At 48.2% G+C, this 17767-nt stretch overlaps 1 protein-coding gene across 1 annotated transcript; it reads left to right on the forward strand.

Moving 5' to 3' along the window:
- Positions 1–466: 466 nt before the first annotated feature.
- PSMD11 (proteasome 26S subunit, non-ATPase 11) lies at positions 467–16407 on the forward strand. The gene is made up of 13 exons (XM_026043684.1): positions 467–565; positions 5252–5376; positions 7307–7378; positions 7845–7902; positions 9391–9585; positions 10211–10355; positions 10623–10683; positions 12340–12402; positions 13003–13128; positions 13605–13640; positions 14665–14716; positions 15631–15773; positions 15891–16407. The coding sequence occupies exons 2-12, from the start codon at positions 5353–5355 to the stop codon at positions 15771–15773; spliced, it is 975 nt and encodes a 324-aa protein (XP_025899469.1). The 5' UTR covers positions 467–565; positions 5252–5352; the 3' UTR covers positions 15891–16407.
- Positions 16408–17767: the final 1360 nt, after the last annotated feature.

Genomic DNA, 17767 nt, shown 5'->3' on the forward strand with positions numbered 1-17767 from the left:
CGGCGCAGGGCTGCGCGGCCGGGGCGTTGCACCAAGCCCCGGTAGCCCCTGCAAGGGGCAGCTCCGGCTGCGTTTGARCGAGTGCTTCCCTACCCGTGAGTTGTGCTACGTTTTAACCTGGTGCTTGTAACTTGTAACACAAGGTGGCAACATCAGGAATTCCAGCTTTAAATTTCTTTATTTGGGTTTTTGCCTTCTGTCGCAGAGGGTGGTTGTTGTCTTTTTTAAATAAAACATGATMAGTTGGCCGAGCTCGGTGAGATGACTTGATATCTTTAAATATACTCAATTTTGACAATGCAGTTATATCTATCAATTAGCTGGATTAAGGTCTGCATGACTTTCCAGTATAGTAGAGAGCCGTTTATAAGCTGTGCATTTAAACTCCACTCTTGTRGGCCAGACTGAACCCACTATTGTCTGTTATAATTGTATTAAAGGTAACTTTTCCRCTCTTTTCTAGTGAAACGTGATGTCCAGGAAAATGATGAAGAAGCGGTGCAAGTCAAAGAGCAGAGCATCCTGGAGCTGGGGTCGCTTCTGGCCAAGACTGGGCAAGCAGAAGGTGAGCCTGAAATAAGCCACGAGGTGCTGCCAGAAAGACCTGTGCCTGCAAGGAAATCTGGCCTCCTTATCCCGTGGGATAGAAATGAAAGCAGAGTTAGACAGGAAGAGTTTACTGTCTGGTGAGAGACAGGACGGCAAAGAGAAAACTAGGAAAAACAACAAAATAKGAGTCTCATATTTTATAGCCCAATATTGCAAATGATTGCTGGTGCTTTGGAAAGTGTTGTTTGTGAAAGTGTCGCCTTTATGAAAGTGGAGCTTGGATGAGTTACACTGCTTATGAGAAATATCTCCTTTGATTTGCTTTTAAAAATTTCAAACCCATGTTTCAAATAGGAAAATTTGTCCAAAATTCCTTTCCTCAGCAGCAGTTTCTTTCTCAATTAATTGATTCATCTSCTGAAACAACATTACATCAGAAAACCCTTGGCCGTGTCTACGCAAGAGCAAGACGTGACAGTCCCTCCTATTGTGAGCGTGAAGAGAGGGACGTGGAGGAGCGTTCTCTAGCCAGCGGTCTTTGAGCGGGACCCGCGCATCCCTTCTGTTTCCAGGAAAGCCCACGGCAGCGTGGTTGTTGTTCGGCGCTCCACGGTTCTGTTTCGTTTTCCCCTGGGACACTCCTGCCTTTCGGGAGCCCCTTTCACCCGGAGCGTTTTAGAAGCTGATCCTGCGTGTCCGTACAATGAACGGCGCGGGCGCGGGGCCCGGCTGCAGCCTCGCTGCTCCCCACGTGTGCACAGAATAATTCAGGATGTGAAGCGGAGCGTGTGTGCTGCTAACAGCCTGCAACTGCTTGGGGAAAACAGGCCAGCAGAACGTTTAATCAACCTGAAATTCGCCTGAGATGCCGGAGCTGATGGTCAAGTGCTTTGTGGAAAGCAGCGTGAGGTCTCGTATAACAGCTGATCAAGATCACAGTTTTATATTTAGCGAGAAACCCGGGCCTTTTGTCCTGCTCCCTTTGTAAACATATATTTTGCCTTGGCCGTTTAACTGATCTGCCCACGTCTACATGTGTTTGAGCATTCTGGACACTGATCCCGCTGTGATTTGCAATTGAACAGAGCTTGTGACAAAGTAGATTACTTGCACTTAGAGCGATGCTGGAAACAAAGGTGCTATTCATCTCACCTAACTATAGATGTATGCAGATGATCCCCTCGACCGGGCTGCCTTTATAGTCAGGGGAGAAAAAAAAACCCCTCCAGCGCACGGTTGTGGTGTCCTGCAGCGAGCGTTYAGCGTAGGACAGGCGCAGCGGGCTGTGAAAGGGCTTGTTTGTGTGGCTGGATTTTGAGCACCCTGCTCAGCTCACGTACGGGTGTCTGTGCGGGTCCGTTGCCTGCTGGTGTTTGTTGGAAACGTCCCTGTGCTCCTGCACCAAGGGGGATCATTTGGGGCTGCACAGGGAGAAACCACGAGAAGTTTCTTACTTTTCAAGTAAATAGTTTGTGTGGGGTTGGGCTACAGAAACCTGAGAGAAGAGATCTTGTAGGTGCCTGAGGGCTTCCTTTCTGCTGCAGGATTTGTGTATTTTTGAGTTTAAGCCTAAGTCTAATACACGAATAGGAAGAACTTCAGTGTACGCTCGCGGAAGGGCTCGCTAGCAGTTTTCATAGGGAAAGCTAAATTATTGAAAATGATGTTAATTTGTCAAATCCAGATTCTGAAGGAGTAAAACGTCTCTGATCTCTATTGAAGAGCAGGCTAAACTGCGGAGCAAGTGTGTTTTGAATTGAAGGAAATGGATGTGGCAACGTCCAGAAGTAAGTTGTGTATTTGTGCATGCGAGTGAGATCACCACGTTTCGCGTTCTGGAGATTGCTGATGAAGCTGAGCGAGGAAGAGAGGAGCCGCCACAGCTGAGAAGCGCCGGCCCGGTGACAGCGGCACCGCCACCTTCCTGCTGCCACCTTGCCAGGGCGAAGGAGACGGGTAGGAGTGACACGTGGACAAGAGCAGCCGCCTCTCCGCCTGTTCCTTTAGGGGCTACAGTCCTGGTTTAAAAACAAGCAACCAAATACGAATGGCCCTCTCTTTATCTGCACGATAGACAATAAGGTTTGAGATTTATCTTTTTCACACAGTGCTAGGTTTTGTAGCGCTGCTTAAACCTGCAGCATCGGAATAACTTCTTCGGATGAGGAACTGAGGTGAGTGGCAGGATAGGCGGTGGACGGGCTGTTTTCTGAGCGTGAACAACAGGCTTTGTTTTCCAGGGCTGCTGCTCGTCACCTCTCCAAAGCTGTCAATCACACCCCTTTAGCAAGCATTGCTTTGACTTATAAAAAAAGCTCCTRAAATAGTTACATTGATGGCAAAGAGAAATTTCTATGGGAACTTTCGGCTTCGTGTCTGAATTCAGAGTTTGCAAAGCGTGTGGATCTCCAGGCTGGCGACTTGGAATTGGTGAATCCCCAGGCAGCCGTTGCACAAGTGTACGGAACAATAAAGACTGCAGTATTTTCCACATGATTTTTGTTCCAAAGTTCCTTGGTTTTGTGAAGGAGAAGTTCCTTGGTTTTGTGAAGGAGAAGTTCCTTGGTTTTGTGAAGGAGTATGTTGTGCCTTAAGGTGTTTTATTTGCTCCTGAGATGCTGGTGTAGTGCAGCAACCCACAGTGTGAAAAGTCGCACTGTGACTTCCTCAAGAATTAACGGGCTTTGGTGGAGTCTTGTTTATTCTGGGAATTTGATAAGGAAGCCTGGAAACTGGCTCCAAGCTAAGGATATAGTGAGCTGACCTGARGAGAAGCGGAGTGGCTCCCTGCGTCGAAGCTCCGTGTTTTTGAGTGCTTATATTGCATCAAGGAAGAAATAAGAACAGAAGCACCTGCCGGCGGCTGCCTCTCTTGGAGGCCAAGGAGCAGGCGTGGAGCCCAGCTTTCCAAACCCGCCTCGAGAGAGAGCAGCTCCGCAGAGCAAACGTGGTTTGGGTGCCRTTGACGCCGGCGCCGCAGCTGCCCTCGGCTGCCTGTGTGTGGAAGCCGTGGAGGAATCCGTGTGCTTTCCATTCAAACACTGCGGATTCGCGTGCGGATTCATGTGTGCTGCGCGTCGCGCCGGGCGTCCTGGGCGCCGAGCGGATCGCGACCTGGCCCCGCTGGCTGAGGCTGTCGTCCYGTGGGGCTCGATCGCCAACGTTAGGCTGCTCTTAGCTCAGCTCTGGAGAAACCAGCGCCTTTATTTTTAGGCACAGAGAGAGGAAAACTTTGGTGGCGTTTTGCACAGAAGGGCTGTTCCGCTCCCGATGCGGAGTCCTAGTAGTTCTTTGCAGAGAACGTCATGGTTTGTTGTCCTGCTGTTTGGAAAAGAGGGCTTCTCTGAGCCTGAAAGGTGCCCTCAAGATTAATAAGTTGCATTTGATCAAAAACTGCATTTCCAGTTGCGTAGAAGTTCAGTATGCCACCRTTAGCAACTGGGACAGAACATGCTGTACGTTCAATCTCTCAACAGCCTAAGAAATGCAATTGTATCAGATTTGATTTAATTTTTAAAATAAATAGGTTGAAATGTTAAAAACTTKTAAAGATGTTGTTACAAGGTTCTTCTGGGAGAATTCTTTTGCGTTAATGCCAAATGAAACGCAAACCAAACTTTGTTTTCAGATCTCTTCAGTGGGCTCCTTCAAAACCAAAATTCTGCTGATGCCCYTCCACACGCTTTATTCCATTTATGTGAAATAAAGCCCTGCAGAAGCTTTCTTTTCAGTTTTGATTCTGATGCAAATTTGCTGTAGGATATAATTAGGGTTTCCGAATCGTTCCATACAGTTTTTTATTTTGCTTCGTCTATCAAACCTTGCAATGACGGCAGCGTYGGATCTGCCAACGCCTGGCTGAGGCTTCAGGTGCTGTGGGAAATAAGTTGTGATCTCAGGGTGGCCCTGCCGCCCTACGAGCCRGCACCGAGCCCAGTGCTGAGCTGCTGCAAGGATCATTTTCCCCAGAAACCCCCACTCGCCCCTGCGGAGCAGGGTGTTTATTGCAGGAGACTTTCCACTTGTCGTGCAGATTGCACCGCATGTGTCACAACCTTCTGCTCCTTGATTGGAGTGACAAAATGCTGGGTGGGTGCCTGGCACGTTCCGCCAGGCTGTGGGTTGGAGTGACGTTTCGGGGAGTTTCTTCCTGAAGAAGGGTGTCTGCTTTGTTAGCCAGAGCCTCTAGGTGTAAACTCATGTGCAGACTCTGCAGTCGGTTAAGTAAGGGGAGATCTGGCCAGATAAGGTGAGCTGACAGGGCGGGAAGAAATACAACTTTTGCAGCAGTGGAGTCTTTGGGTGGGTACCTGTGGCACAGCAAGATTTTAAACTGTAGGTCAATAAAACATTCTTAAATGTGACCACGCTTGTCACTTTTTATGTGAACATCTCTAAGCATTCAGCAGACACGAGAGCTTCCAAACGTGCCCGGGTCCAGAGCAGTGAAAAGCAGTTTTACCGTCAGCGTAAGCTGCGTGCTGCGTGGTAAGGCCGGACCCAGCAGCCGTCTCCGCCAGCCCTTCATTTGCTGCTACACTCTCTGGTGACGGTTTCACTGTGTTCCTGTGCACGGGTTTGAGAGATGGCTGTAAGGTTTTTGCTGCAGTGGATATTGCTGTGTGCGGATGCGTGAAAGGCTCCCTTTGCAATAGAACTTTTGCCTGTTTCGTGACTTGCTTTTTCTTTCTCCTGTCCGCAGAGCTGGGGGGACTGCTGAAGTATGTTCGGCCCTTCTTGAACTCCATCAGCAAAGCAAAAGCAGCCCGTTTAGTCCGATCTCTGCTCGATTTGTTCCTCGATATGGAGGCAGCAACAGGGCAGGAGGTGAGATTTAAACTGCAGCAATAATCTGTTCCTCAAAGCCGTGCAGCGCCAGTGCCCGAGCTGCAGTGCTTTCAACTGAAGTGTTGCAAACAAATTCCTATAGCGCATTTGGATATTTTCTATTAATAACACGTTACATAAATCACTCTGTGTTTTTCTGCACGCCTCATCCTACTCTTACCTGGGGTGTTTTTCTTAGTTTTGCATTGCTTGCTGTTGAGGGCAGAGTATTCAGAACATTTTAGAGTGCAAATAGTGTTTGTGGTATTAGAGATGTGGTGTCCAAGGARTAAGTGGGAGCAAAATCTGATGATATGGAGCTAGAGAAGCCGGGGTTTAAAATCTAGAAAACTTGCTCAGGCTACGTGCATAGTCAGGTGATTGTTCGTTCCCATTAGCTCCCTGGCATAGGGGTATTTTTTTAGCCACATGACTTTTGGACAAGGACCTTTTGTCTTTGACTTAGCAGAAGAGATTAAGGAAAGTGGGTTGGGATGGGGGTTGGATGTGCAGGGGAGAAGCAAGCCCCTTAAGGGACAGGGGAAAATAACTGGCTTCAGAGTGTGTCTGAAACAGGGTGCTTGGATGCGGTCACAAAATGTGCCGTTTGGTGACGAAAACTCGGCCTGCGGCGGTGCCCGTGGAATTGTGATCCTGGTGGGCAAAACATTCAGACACGTTCAGAAGTCAAACCCAAACCGTTAATGACCTAACACGCTTAACCTTGATACCAGGTTCCTGGTAGCTTTACAGCCCCGCAGAAGTTGGGAGGAACAGCTCGTTGCTTCCTCAATATACCAGGTGTCAGGGTCTGACTGTCTGTGGGCACCTTGCTCGGCTGTAAATCGCAGAGCCCGGGCACTTCTGCTGCTCTGCACCTTTAGCAGGGCCATAGCCTGTGGATTTGAAGGCTGTCACTTCACATTATGACTATTGCATTTGCAGTGTGACTTACGTTTAGGCTCAAACACATGCACTTCATTTTCCTTTCTTTCTAGAGCAATTAAAAACATTGTTTTTTCCATGACCAAATGAAATGGTGCGAAACAGGGCTGGAAGGGACCTCAAAGTCTTTCAGTCCATCCCTCGCCCTAAGGCAGAATCAGCTCTCGCATACCCAGATGTTTTTATTTCAAACAAAAACACAGCTGTTTAAGATATACTATGAGGAATCCAGCAGTAATTTTTAACTGGTGAAACTTTAGAAACTGGATCCTTATTTTCATATTAGGAAGAGAGTGTGGGAGAATTGTCATTGGTGGTCAGAAAAAGTTCCTGGAAGCCAATTGCATTAGAAAAGCAGGTGGTGTCTCTTTAATGACAACTAAAGCTTAAACTACAACATAATTGCCTTCTGAACTTCAGTTTCTGCTGCAGGATGTGCTGTAAGTGGTTTAATAGAGTGATCATCAGTTATGAGGAGCAGGAAGTTAATTTAATGATGAGAACAGTGAAAGCCTAGCGCTGGCTCTAGTCGTTCTGCCTCGTTCCGCCTGGCGGCTCTGTGAGTGGCGATGCTGGTGTCCCCGTGATGGTACCTGAGGCTACGCCGAATTTGTGTGGTTTCCATCCACTACCGCCTTGGCAGAGGTCTTGGTCCTCTTGACCTGCCTGCTCTAGTCGATGGGAAACGCCACCTTAGCTGGGTAGGACTGTGGGTCATCAAGGCACTTGGGGTAAGTGTATTAATTACTACCAAGTCCTCTGCTCCTGAGGCTGCTGGCCAATCTCCAGGCTCATTTAAAGTAAAACTGATGTGCTATGTGGCCATGCTAGCACGTGGACTCGTGTGGCTTATTTCCTTAAACCACATTGTGGAGATTCAGGCGTTGTTGTGTTTTGTGTTGCTTGGTAGGAAATGTTGAACCCGATTGCTGTTTTAAAGGGGGGCAGCAGAGGGTTTTACAGATTTCTTTCTGCTCCCTTGAAGGTTGACCTGTGTTTAGAGTGTATTGAATGGGCGAAATCAGAGAAGAGGACGTTCCTACGCCAGGCTTTGGAGGTACGTTACGTTGTGGATCCCAAGCCTATGTAATAAGAGTCTTCCCTTTAGCAGTTTTAATTTCTATAAACATAAAAAACATCTAGCATGTTGCCTGTTTATTTGTGTATGTAATGGAAAGACAATAAAGATAAATTTAAGTTTAGCAACGAATCCTGAATAGCCTGGATGCCACCCTGTGCTCTGGGTGTCTCTGCTGGAGCAGGGRGTTGGACTGGATGATCTCTAGAGGTCCCTTCCAACCTCAACCATTCTGGGATTCTGTAATGCACTTTTACCAGGGATATTTAGATCTAACTGACCTTCCAAATGGCAGATCTTGCAGAATTAGGCCGTATAATGTAATGAATACAATACTATTTTAGTGAAATCTGTGCAGTTAAGAACAGAAAGTTTAATTTTACGCAATAAACCTGTGCTACCTCTCTCTGGCTTTCCTCACAGCAGTTCCTTTTCTGTTCCCCAGGCGAGGCTGGTCTCTTTGTACTTCGATACCAAGAGGTACCAAGAAGCACTGCAACTAGGTAAGTTTTCCACTAGGTGGTAGTAGTCCTTCTTGACTCGGGAATTATCCTTGAATCGGACACAAGCAATGACCAACTCCCACAGCTTGCTAAGTTTCGTAGGAGCTGGACATTAAATTCTCAGGGCTGCACCGAATCTGCCAGCTTTTACCAAAACCTYGTGGYGAAGACATGTAAAACATTTCTTTGYTCTTGCCATTATATTGCCARATTATTCCAAATAATTTTGGAAGCAAAGGGGGAGTGTGTCTGATTCAAGGCCATCAGGTTGGGCTCTTCCTGTAACACTGGTATGCCACCGATGGAACTGAAGGGAGAAACATGTATGCTTCGGTTTGCTCAAAAATGGCTTCTATAAAAATAGTAGTAATGCTGAGAAATGGCARACCTCTAAGGGCATAATTAGACACCCTCTTCTGAAGTAGCATAAGGCTTTAAAAATTTGCTTCTCTACCACCTGAGATGTGGTAATGAAGCACATGAACTCTCCTGCTCTGCTGTCGAGCAGAGTAAAGCGGGTYGCCTTACCCAGCTGAACTGCCTTCGGTGCTTTCCTGCTGACTGCAGCGAGGTGAGATGAGGTTTCAGCAGGGCAAGGGGTGTTTGCACAGGCTGCCCTGCCCGCGCAGCGACTGGGTTCAGCTGGGGGAAGGGAGAGCCGCCTTGGCATGGACACAAGTGCTCCTGGGGGCAGTGGCTTCAACACAGTCCTGTAGCTGTGACAGCGAGAGCCTGTGGGATGTCCGGTCACCAGGTGACTTGCAGTCAGTCAGAATGTAAGGTTATGTTAAGCACTTTGACACATGGACTTCAGTAGCAAGTTAGAGTTGGTCGGAATACAGACATGTGCTGACCTCGGGTTTAAACTGATCCGAACCCACACACCAGTGCCATGCTTAATTAATTTAACAACTTGAATGAGAGCAAAACAGGTTAAGGAGTTGTGGATGTCTTTACAGACTCTAAAAGCCCTCTTCAGATATGAGCATTTTGAGTGAGTGTTTCCATATCTGGCCAAGAAGGTCTGGTTGTATCTGCAGCTGGGGAAGAGTATGAGCTTCTGCAGGATGTTTCTGGAGAGGATCCCTTCCTCTCCACCTTGCTGTGCAGGTTCAGCTCTGGTTATCAGCTCCTGCCAAGGACAGCCAGCGGGGATGAGGTTCTTATCTCTGCATGCTTCCTACCAGAAGATAAGGAGCAAGACTTGAATTTGATCTATAGATGTCTTGYGCTTAAAGCATTCATTCTTCATCCCCAAATTCTTTGAAGTTGTTTCAAAATCCTCAGYTCTCACCATAGGGCAATGAAGTGGGGAAAGACAGTGTCTCAGGTTTGCTTGGAGCTCTGAATGTCCTGTCCTGTGGCAAGGTGGTGTCAGAAAGACGGTCTGAACTGAGCAGCCCATCCGTGACTTCCTGTTGAACGTCTCCCGGTTTCTGTGGTCATGGGCAGCAGATCACGAAGGCTCTTGTTCTTCCCCACCACTAGGTTCCCAGCTTCTTCGGGAATTGAAAAAGATGGATGACAAAGCCTTGCTGGTGGAGGTGCAGCTGTTGGAAAGCAAGACCTACCACGCCCTGAGCAATCTGCCAAAAGCAAGAGCAGCTCTAACCTCTGCACGAACTACGGCCAATGCAATCTACTGTCCACCTAAACTGCAGGCGGCGCTGGACATGCAGTCAGGTAAAGCCCTTCAAGAGGAGGGCAAAGTCTTGCACTAGTCATGCAGCCCTTGCCTGATATTTGTTCTTTCCTGAATGAATCAAAGAAAATGAAGCTCGACGGGGCCTCGGCGCATCCGCTGCTCTGCCCAGCCGCCTCAAGGCAGGAGCAACTGTAACTACATTGTTCCTGACACATGTTTATTCGCACTATTTTTAAAAGCATCTAGTGATGGAGATTCCATAACCTCTCTAGGCTGCACTATGTTAGTTTTACTGTAACATTTCTGACCTGATTGGCTTACTCAAAGTACCTGGACTTTCTCTGTCTTAACTCCTCTCCAAACTCCCCGTCTGTCAGTAGTGTCTCCAATATCAGATGAACGGTGGTGGGAAAGATAACCCACAGGGTACACGAGAAGGGGGCACTGATCTTTTTTCAGGAGAATCACGTTTTTTTTGTGGGAGTTCTGAGTTTGCCACTCGTTGTCCTCAAAAAAAGACATGGGTGCTCAGCATTTCTGACATAAAGTAAAGAAAATCAAAGAAAGGGTTCTTACTGAAATGCAGGTGAAGCACTGGGCAGCTGGATTCCCTTTTCTTCCAGTCACATTCAGAATAAACTCTCATATCTCTCCTTCCAACAGGTATTATCCATGCAGCAGAAGAGAAGGACTGGAAAACAGCCTATTCATATTTTTACGAGGCGTTTGAGGGCTATGATTCAATTGACAAYCCTAAAGCCATCACCGCGCTGAAATACATGTTACTGTGCAAAATCATGCTTAACATGTAAGTGCAAATGGTTCTGCAAAGAACATTTCCTACGTTTAAAGAGAAAGACCTATGCTGTATAAGACACCTCACTAAGAGCTCTGAAGCAAACAAGCTTTGCTCTGGGTTTATAGTCTTGGTTTTGTTTGTTTATGACTTAGTTTTTGTGATGCCAAATGTTTAAAGTTTAGTAATTGCCTGAGTTGGGAATTCCTGAGACACACGTGGATTTAAGCTGGTCGTGCTGCTGAATAAATGCTCTTTTCCCTTCCTTCCCCTGTCTAGCCCAGAGGATGTGCAGGCATTAGTGAGTGGAAAACTTGCTCTGCGGTATGCAGGAAGACAGGTATAGAAACTTAATCCTTTCTACCTTCCTTTTCTTTTTGAGAATATTCTTCTTTATTCTTTTTGTTAAATCTTCTTGTCTGATATTGTTCTTTTCATGCCGAACAGTCCTACTTAAGTCCCCAAAGTTTTGTTGCTGTTGTGCTTTGGAATTCAATACCATCATTTCTGAGCGTCCTGAGCCAGATCCAACTGATTAAATTACCCTAAGTCAGTTTACTGTGAAGGAAATACAGTGATTTTTACCAGCTGAATCCAGCCCTTCTCACTTCATTTTCTTTTTATGCTTTTCTGCTCCCTGATTTCTTTAGGAATTATTAAATGCCTAATGCTGTAAGGTCCTGTCATCTCAACTCTAGTCAGCTGCGCTGCAGCCGCAGACCTGTTGTGTTTAAATAGGAGCTTTGTGTTATTTTTACTTGTGTCGTAGCAAGTCCTGAAAATCTGTTCCTAGCAGCATAGCTGAGCAGCTTGAGACCCAGATGACCGTGAGATGGAAGCCGAACAACTGGGGACTTGTTAAAATCAACTGTTTATTCTAACATGCTAACTGTGAATGCCACCTCTGTATTAAACCAGCCTGTGAATGCCCCCCTGTATTAAATCCCCGAATGCTTAAATGAAGCACAGGGCCAGCAGCAGGAGTGCCAGGGTCTTGAGCCTGATGCTGTCGCTGGCTTCGGTTCGCCAGGTATTTGCGGGAGCAGGAGCTAACGCCAAACACCTCAGCCAGGCCTGGAGAGGCCGTTTAATAGAGAAGGGACAGGGCAGAAAGCCCAGGGGCCTGAGAAGGAGCCCCCGGGGAAGGTGGTTATCCGTGCTGGGAGGCGACACGCAGCCCTGCTCCTGCTGCCTCCCCTTGGGCAGCTGCAGTGTTAGAGGCTCCGTTCGGGTGCCGAGAAATCCCAGCTGTCCAGCACTGCCCCCTGGCACCGCAGAGCGCCCCGGTTCGGGGGCTGGCACCCCCTGGAGCGCCCCTGGGGCCGAGGGGCCCCGGGCAGCCTGCACGGAGAGCGGGGAGGTCGCAGCAGCCTGGAGCCCCCCGGCCGGCCCGCTTTGCTGCTGCGCTTGGGCCTCTCACCACTATTGGTCCGGTGGTGTCGGCTCCGTGAAGTATAAATATGGGAGTTTGGCTGGGGCTGGCTTTTCTTCCTTTCAGCAACTGTTGGGCAGACAAATGCAATTTTTTTTTTTGATGCTGCCCATTATTTTTATAGGATTTCTATCATGCTTTTGTTCCCCAGTTGAGGCGATGCTGCACTCTGAAAAGAAGTACAACTTAAGGGCTAAAAATGGCCGTGCTCACAGGTTAAGCAAGTGCCAAAATGTACATTTCCCTCCACAATTGTATCCATCTTGCTCCCAACCTGCAACCCGATAGGACCTGCAGCTGGTGTTCTTATGTGCTGCAAAACGCGAGCTCTTTGTTGCCGTGAGGCTGATTTCATGCTGTGTGTCCTGCAGCTGTTTTATATGTTCTCCTTATTAGCAACTGTTCTTACTCAGTGTGTGGAAGTAAAATTGACAGGGCTTTGTGGCAAAAGCAACATTCCCTCTGCCTCTTAAGCCCATTTTCTATGAAATGCACWGTTGTTGTAATAGCACTGAGGGGGGAGCATCAAGAAAAATAACCTACTGTCATTTTCTTTCTCTGCAGACAGAAGCGTTAAAATGTGTGGCACAGGCCAGTAAGAACCGATCGCTGGCAGATTTTGAAAAGGTGGGTCAGGAGGAAGAGAGAAAGTGGGGACTGGCTGGACAGGACATTCCGAGTCTTCTTTGGAAAGTTGTAGGAACTTTTATATCCTACAGCATGAAACTCTAACAGCAGTGTGTGCCAAACACAGACCATAGCCACTGGGTTTGGTTCCTGCAGCATGGGGAGCAGGAGCCTGCTTGAAACCAGATTTGGGATTTTCAGAGGGCCAACTCTGAACCAGTTTCCTGTAATTTTGGTGCTGCAAATCCCACATTGGCCTTTGCAGTTTCCTAAAAGTCTTCCTGAATACAACGAGAACACTGCAAAGATAAAGGAGAGAGTTCCCGTGTCAGGAAACAGTTCTGYTGTGCTGTTTTCCTGAGTGAAACCCGGAGGTTCTGCCTCACCCAGCTCCAGCAGTGTAAGGATGCGAGATACTCGCTGCTGGATGCTTAAAGGCTGCTAGACCGTCATGACCTCCTGGCCCTTTAGCTAAGTCGTGGGATTGGATTAACCACTGATACTGTGCTGGGCAGGGAGGGAAGACTCTGATTCACTCTTGGAGAGCYTCAAGAGGCCAGTTCCTATCTGCATCATTTGTTCCCGTTATGTCTCCGGCAGGCTCTGACAGACTATAAGGTGGAGCTCAGGGACGACCCCATCATAAACACTCACTTGGCTAAGCTCTATGATAACTTATTGGAACAGAATCTGATCAGAGTCATCGAGCCCTTCTCCAGAGTACAGGTAAATGTTTTCAAAAAGCACCAGTTGCTGGTGTGCAGCTGGAGGAGGGAGTTGCTCCCATGCAGAACACTTTTTGCTCAGAGTAACTTCTGATACTGCTCAGCACATCCAGAGCTCAGAACTCATCGTTAGCTGAAAAAACGATAAGTAAATGGRTAATGTAAGGTAATGGTAAAGTAATGGCTTTCAGTGCCTCTTACAGGGTGGGGATAGAGCTGGTATAATATGAATTTGGGAGGGGAAATGAGTTATTTCATGTTGAACAGTGAAATGGCTTTCATTGTCTGGCTCATGTGTAGTCCATCCTCAGTTAGGACTGGATATGAAATCTGAAAGAGCTGAAACTGTAAAGAAAAGTAATTTTAGTGCAGAATGTTGACAGATCCTTTAACTGTTACATGGAAGAGCCCCATACCTGTGTTGCCTGTCAAAGATGCAGCTACAGACTCGTTTATCTGTACTAATCTCTCTCATAGATTGAACACATATCCAGCCTCATCAAGCTCTCCAAGGTAAGAACATTGCTGGAAAGCGGTGGGATGTCTTCAGGGCAAAGGAATTGAGAGGTCAAATTGCATTTACCACCAGGAAACAAATGTAGGATATTAAACCTGGCAGGTCGGCTCCGCAGGAGTTAGAGGCAAATGTCACTCTGGGGAACCGAACCTACCGCCGACTCGACTCTAGGCTTCCCTGTAACGTTGCCTTCCCTCGCAAGGGTCCTGTGCCCTTTGTCAGCACTCCCTTCCTTGCAGAAGACGGATCTTCCTCTGCTGTAGTAACCCACAGTCACCTCAGTCTGCCCCGTTGACCTGCCTTTAATCCTCGTGAGCCTGCTCCAGTTGGAATTTCCCTGGGAACATCATGTTGCCTGCTGTACAAACCACTTTAAAGACAATCCGAACAAATTTAAATCTTAGGAGAATCCCCTCTAGGCTCCAGGCAGTTGCACCCAGAAGTGCTGTTGCCCGGTACTGTCCCCAAGACCTCCAGCTTAGGAACTGCTGGGGGCTCCAGCCCACACAGTTGTTAAATCACCTCTCCTCCTTTTCYGTCTGAAACCCTTCCGTAGCCCAGCCCTTTGGGGCTAGCACCTGTGTAGGCATATGAGTAAAAGTTGGACTGCAAATCATTATGACTGTGTGCTAAGATAATAGAAGAGGAAGAACTGACTCCCGTGGAGTCACCTGAGTGGCATTGGGCAGGAGATAGGCTCAGTATTGAGTGTCTTGCTTACAGTTTGGCCAACACTTGACTAAGTATTTGCTGAGCCAATGCTCCAAAGCCCCTAACGAGTCGTGTGAAATGCYAGATGCACTGGCTTCTGCGGCACAGGGGGCAAAGGTATCCTGGTGCTCTCGTTAAAAGTTAGGACTTCCTACCATAAGCTTTGGATGATTGGAAACTATCAAAGCAACGTGCAAGGGGAAGCTTTGCTCAGATCCTGCCTGCCAGGACTGTTGAATATGAAGTAGTAAAATTCACAATTATCTGTATAGTTCCAGGAGGCTTTTATTTCTTCTGCTTCGATTTCAGGCCGATGTAGAAAGGAAACTCTCACAGATGATCTTGGACAAGAAATTTCATGGTGAGTCTCCGCATCCTTCAGCCTTGACTCTTGCCACCCACAGCCAGGTCAAGTAGAAGAGAGTTGTGGCTAGTGTCTTCCTCCCCACAGCATCTTTGAGCCCCAGGTTGTCCTCCTGAGGGTACCTTCAGATGGCAGACAGGCGACTGGGAAGCCCAGTGCTTCTCAGAGGTGGTTGCCACCACATGCCAAAAAGACTCTCCAGAATTTATGCTTGCCGTTGTCACGAAGGCTGTTCCTATTGCCCTTTTCATCTGTCTCTGTTAAGCTCGAGGAGTAATTTCTCACAGTTAATTCCTTATTTGCCACGACTGCGKCCATGGCCAGTTGTGAATGCACTGGTGGGCAGTCTAGCAAAACGTGCTGTTGTGCCCGCGGAGCGTTCTGGACAGGAATGCTGCTTCGCACCTTGGTCCCCCACGCAGCAGAGCTGATCAGTTYGGTTTTGTCTGGGAGCACAGGAGGCCGCTCGGCCAACGAGGCCTCAAGGAAACGGCTCCATTCCCGTTTAGATCATCCCTGGCGCCAGCTTAGAAACCTCCTCGATAGGGCTGAGCAAGATGAATAGGAGCTCGCTAAGAGATGTGTCGGGTGGGGAATCGCCCAGCAGTCCCAGCTGCAGTGCCCAGCTGGCACCTAGGAATAGTTTAATTGGAAATAGCCCCTTTGCCTTGYGCCAGTGTCCGGCGTGCTGAGCCACACACACGGGCCTGGAGGAGGGAGCAGGTAGTTGTTAGGGACGGGCAGTCGTTAACAGCCTCCTCAATGTGTTTTCAGGATCCCTTCAAGTCCCTTTAATTTAGGTAGGTTTCCACTACTGCCGCCTGGCCAAATTGCTCAGCTAGGCTAATAAAATGTGTTAGTGCTGGCACCGGCTGGCTGTTTCACCGCTAACCGAAGCTCTGTGTCCCCAGGCATCCTAGACCAAGGCGAGGGAGTCCTGATCATCTTCGATGAACCCCCCGTAGACAAAACTTACGAAGCTGCCCTTGAAACTATTCAGAATATGAGCAAAGTAGTGGATTCGCTCTACAACAAAGCCAAGAAGCTGACATAGGTGAGTGCCCCGGGGCGCAGCCGCCGCGGACCTGCCTCCTGCCAACCGCGCTGCAGGCTCTGCCCTTGAGGCTCCTTCTCCTTCCCGTGATTGACGTGGCTCTGTTTTCTCTTGCAGAGTTGAATTTGGTAGCTGTCATTTGGAGAGTGTGTGTGACAGGAGAGTGAAACCTTTGGGAAAATGTTAGGAGACTTTTTTCTTTGTTCTACTTTTCGCTTGGAAAGTTTTTAAACTTCCTCATCCGGTGCATCTTGTATTCCATACGATGCGTGTTCCAGTTTCCATGTAATCTTTACTGGCCGAACTTTGTATCTGGGGGGGGGAACATTGTTTAAACGAAGAGGGTATTCTAAATAAAAGGAAAAAGGCTTACACTACCTAAACATGTGCTTTCCACTTCCTGAGGGATGTCAGAGAGCTAAGCAGGGACAACAGTTTTGTTACCGTTAGGGGCCCAAAGCAGTTTGGTTCCTCTCTCCCTCTGCTCTGAAACCGGAGACTTACTGACAGTGTTTAAGCAGCCACGTTTATTCCATTTGTACTGAACCAAAAAAACCTAAACGTACAGACTGCTGGTCGATTTTTTCAGTCTCGAGGAAGGCYGCTAATGCCCTTCAACAGCAGCTCCACAATGATTTTCCTGAAGGCTTTCGGCGCCGAGGAACCCGCCTCAGAACTGTCATTGTGCCCTGCTAGCCCGGCCTGCGCCTCTGCAGCCCAAAGCRTAGTAGCCAGCAGCTGCAGCCGCCGAGGAGACCCTTGGGCCAGTCTCTAGCAAAGGGAACAGCGCAGGTTTCCCCCGGAGGCCTGTCTTGCATGCTCTTGTTTTAAAATAGACTAGATTTTAAATGTTCGCAGCCCCGTCCCGCCGCGCCTTGGTAGGAGGAGCGGCAGCGGCCTCCCCGGCCGCGCAGGGTTCCCGGCGCTCCCGAGGGTGCGCGCCGGCCGGCCCCGCCGCCTGCCCGCGCAGCGCCCTCCCCTCTGTGCCCGGGCAGCAGCYGTGGCGGCGCGGGGCCTTCCAGCATGTGTCATTTGATGGTGAGATTTCTAGCTAGGTTTTAATGCCATTTGGGCAGTGTAAGCTTCTGCGTCTCTGTCCTGCTCATCTTTGATTTTTCTTTTCTTTCCTCTCCTCTCTGTCTCCCTTTTCTCCCTCCCTCTCCACCTTTTCTTACTAAATTTATATTTTGTAAAAGGATTCTGTTTTCTCAAGAATTATTTTGCCTTCACACTGAATCTTTAGACTGGCTGATTTTTTTTTTTTCCTCCTTTCCATTCACGTTTTAACCTTCTCCGGCATTTTTAATTATTTTATTTTGAAACTTTCCATCTCATCCAGTCAGTCACTGTTTGGGTTTTTGGCACCATCAATATCAAATGTACAAACGGTTCTTGCTAACCAACACCAGGTATATCTGATGTTCAGATGAGTTCCAATAAAATAATTTTTTTTTCAAAATCTGGCTGCTGTCTTTGGCTCTGGAGGCAGCTGGCGTGCGTCCCTGGCGCAGTTTCTCTTCTCCACACGTGCCGGGTGTCCTGCAGCRGGAGCCGCTCGTCTCTCCGGCGTTCTCAAAAGCGTCTGTGGTGACAAGGCGCCGTTTTGGAGGCGCCGAGTGTGAGGTCAGGCTTTAAGCAGCGTCACAAAAGCTTCACGCACAGTTCCCCGTTCCCGGCACAGCAAACCTAAATGACGTTTAATCTGTGTTTCTTTCAGTTATTACAGTGAAGGGATGAATTAGAGCTGGCCTGATGGACCTCTAGCCTTTCAAGAAAAGGGCTGGAATTCCTGTCGGAGGGAGTGCCAAGCTATGGATGTGCCAGCGGGCTTTTATTAGTGTATTCTGTTCAACCAGCCCAAAATCTGTACATTTCTTGGGGTCAAACATGTACATCCCGATGTGACATGTGCTTGAGCTAACACAGTCTGGTCCTTAAACAGTGACCTCAAGAGATGGAAAAATCTGGCACGCTGCTGGATAAGGAGGATGGTG

This window comes from Nothoprocta perdicaria, unplaced genomic scaffold, assembly GCF_003342845.1.
Source record: "Nothoprocta perdicaria isolate Ctin4 unplaced genomic scaffold, notPer1 scaffold_336, whole genome shotgun sequence".
NCBI classification, from domain to species: domain Eukaryota; kingdom Metazoa; phylum Chordata; class Aves; order Tinamiformes; family Tinamidae; genus Nothoprocta; species Nothoprocta perdicaria.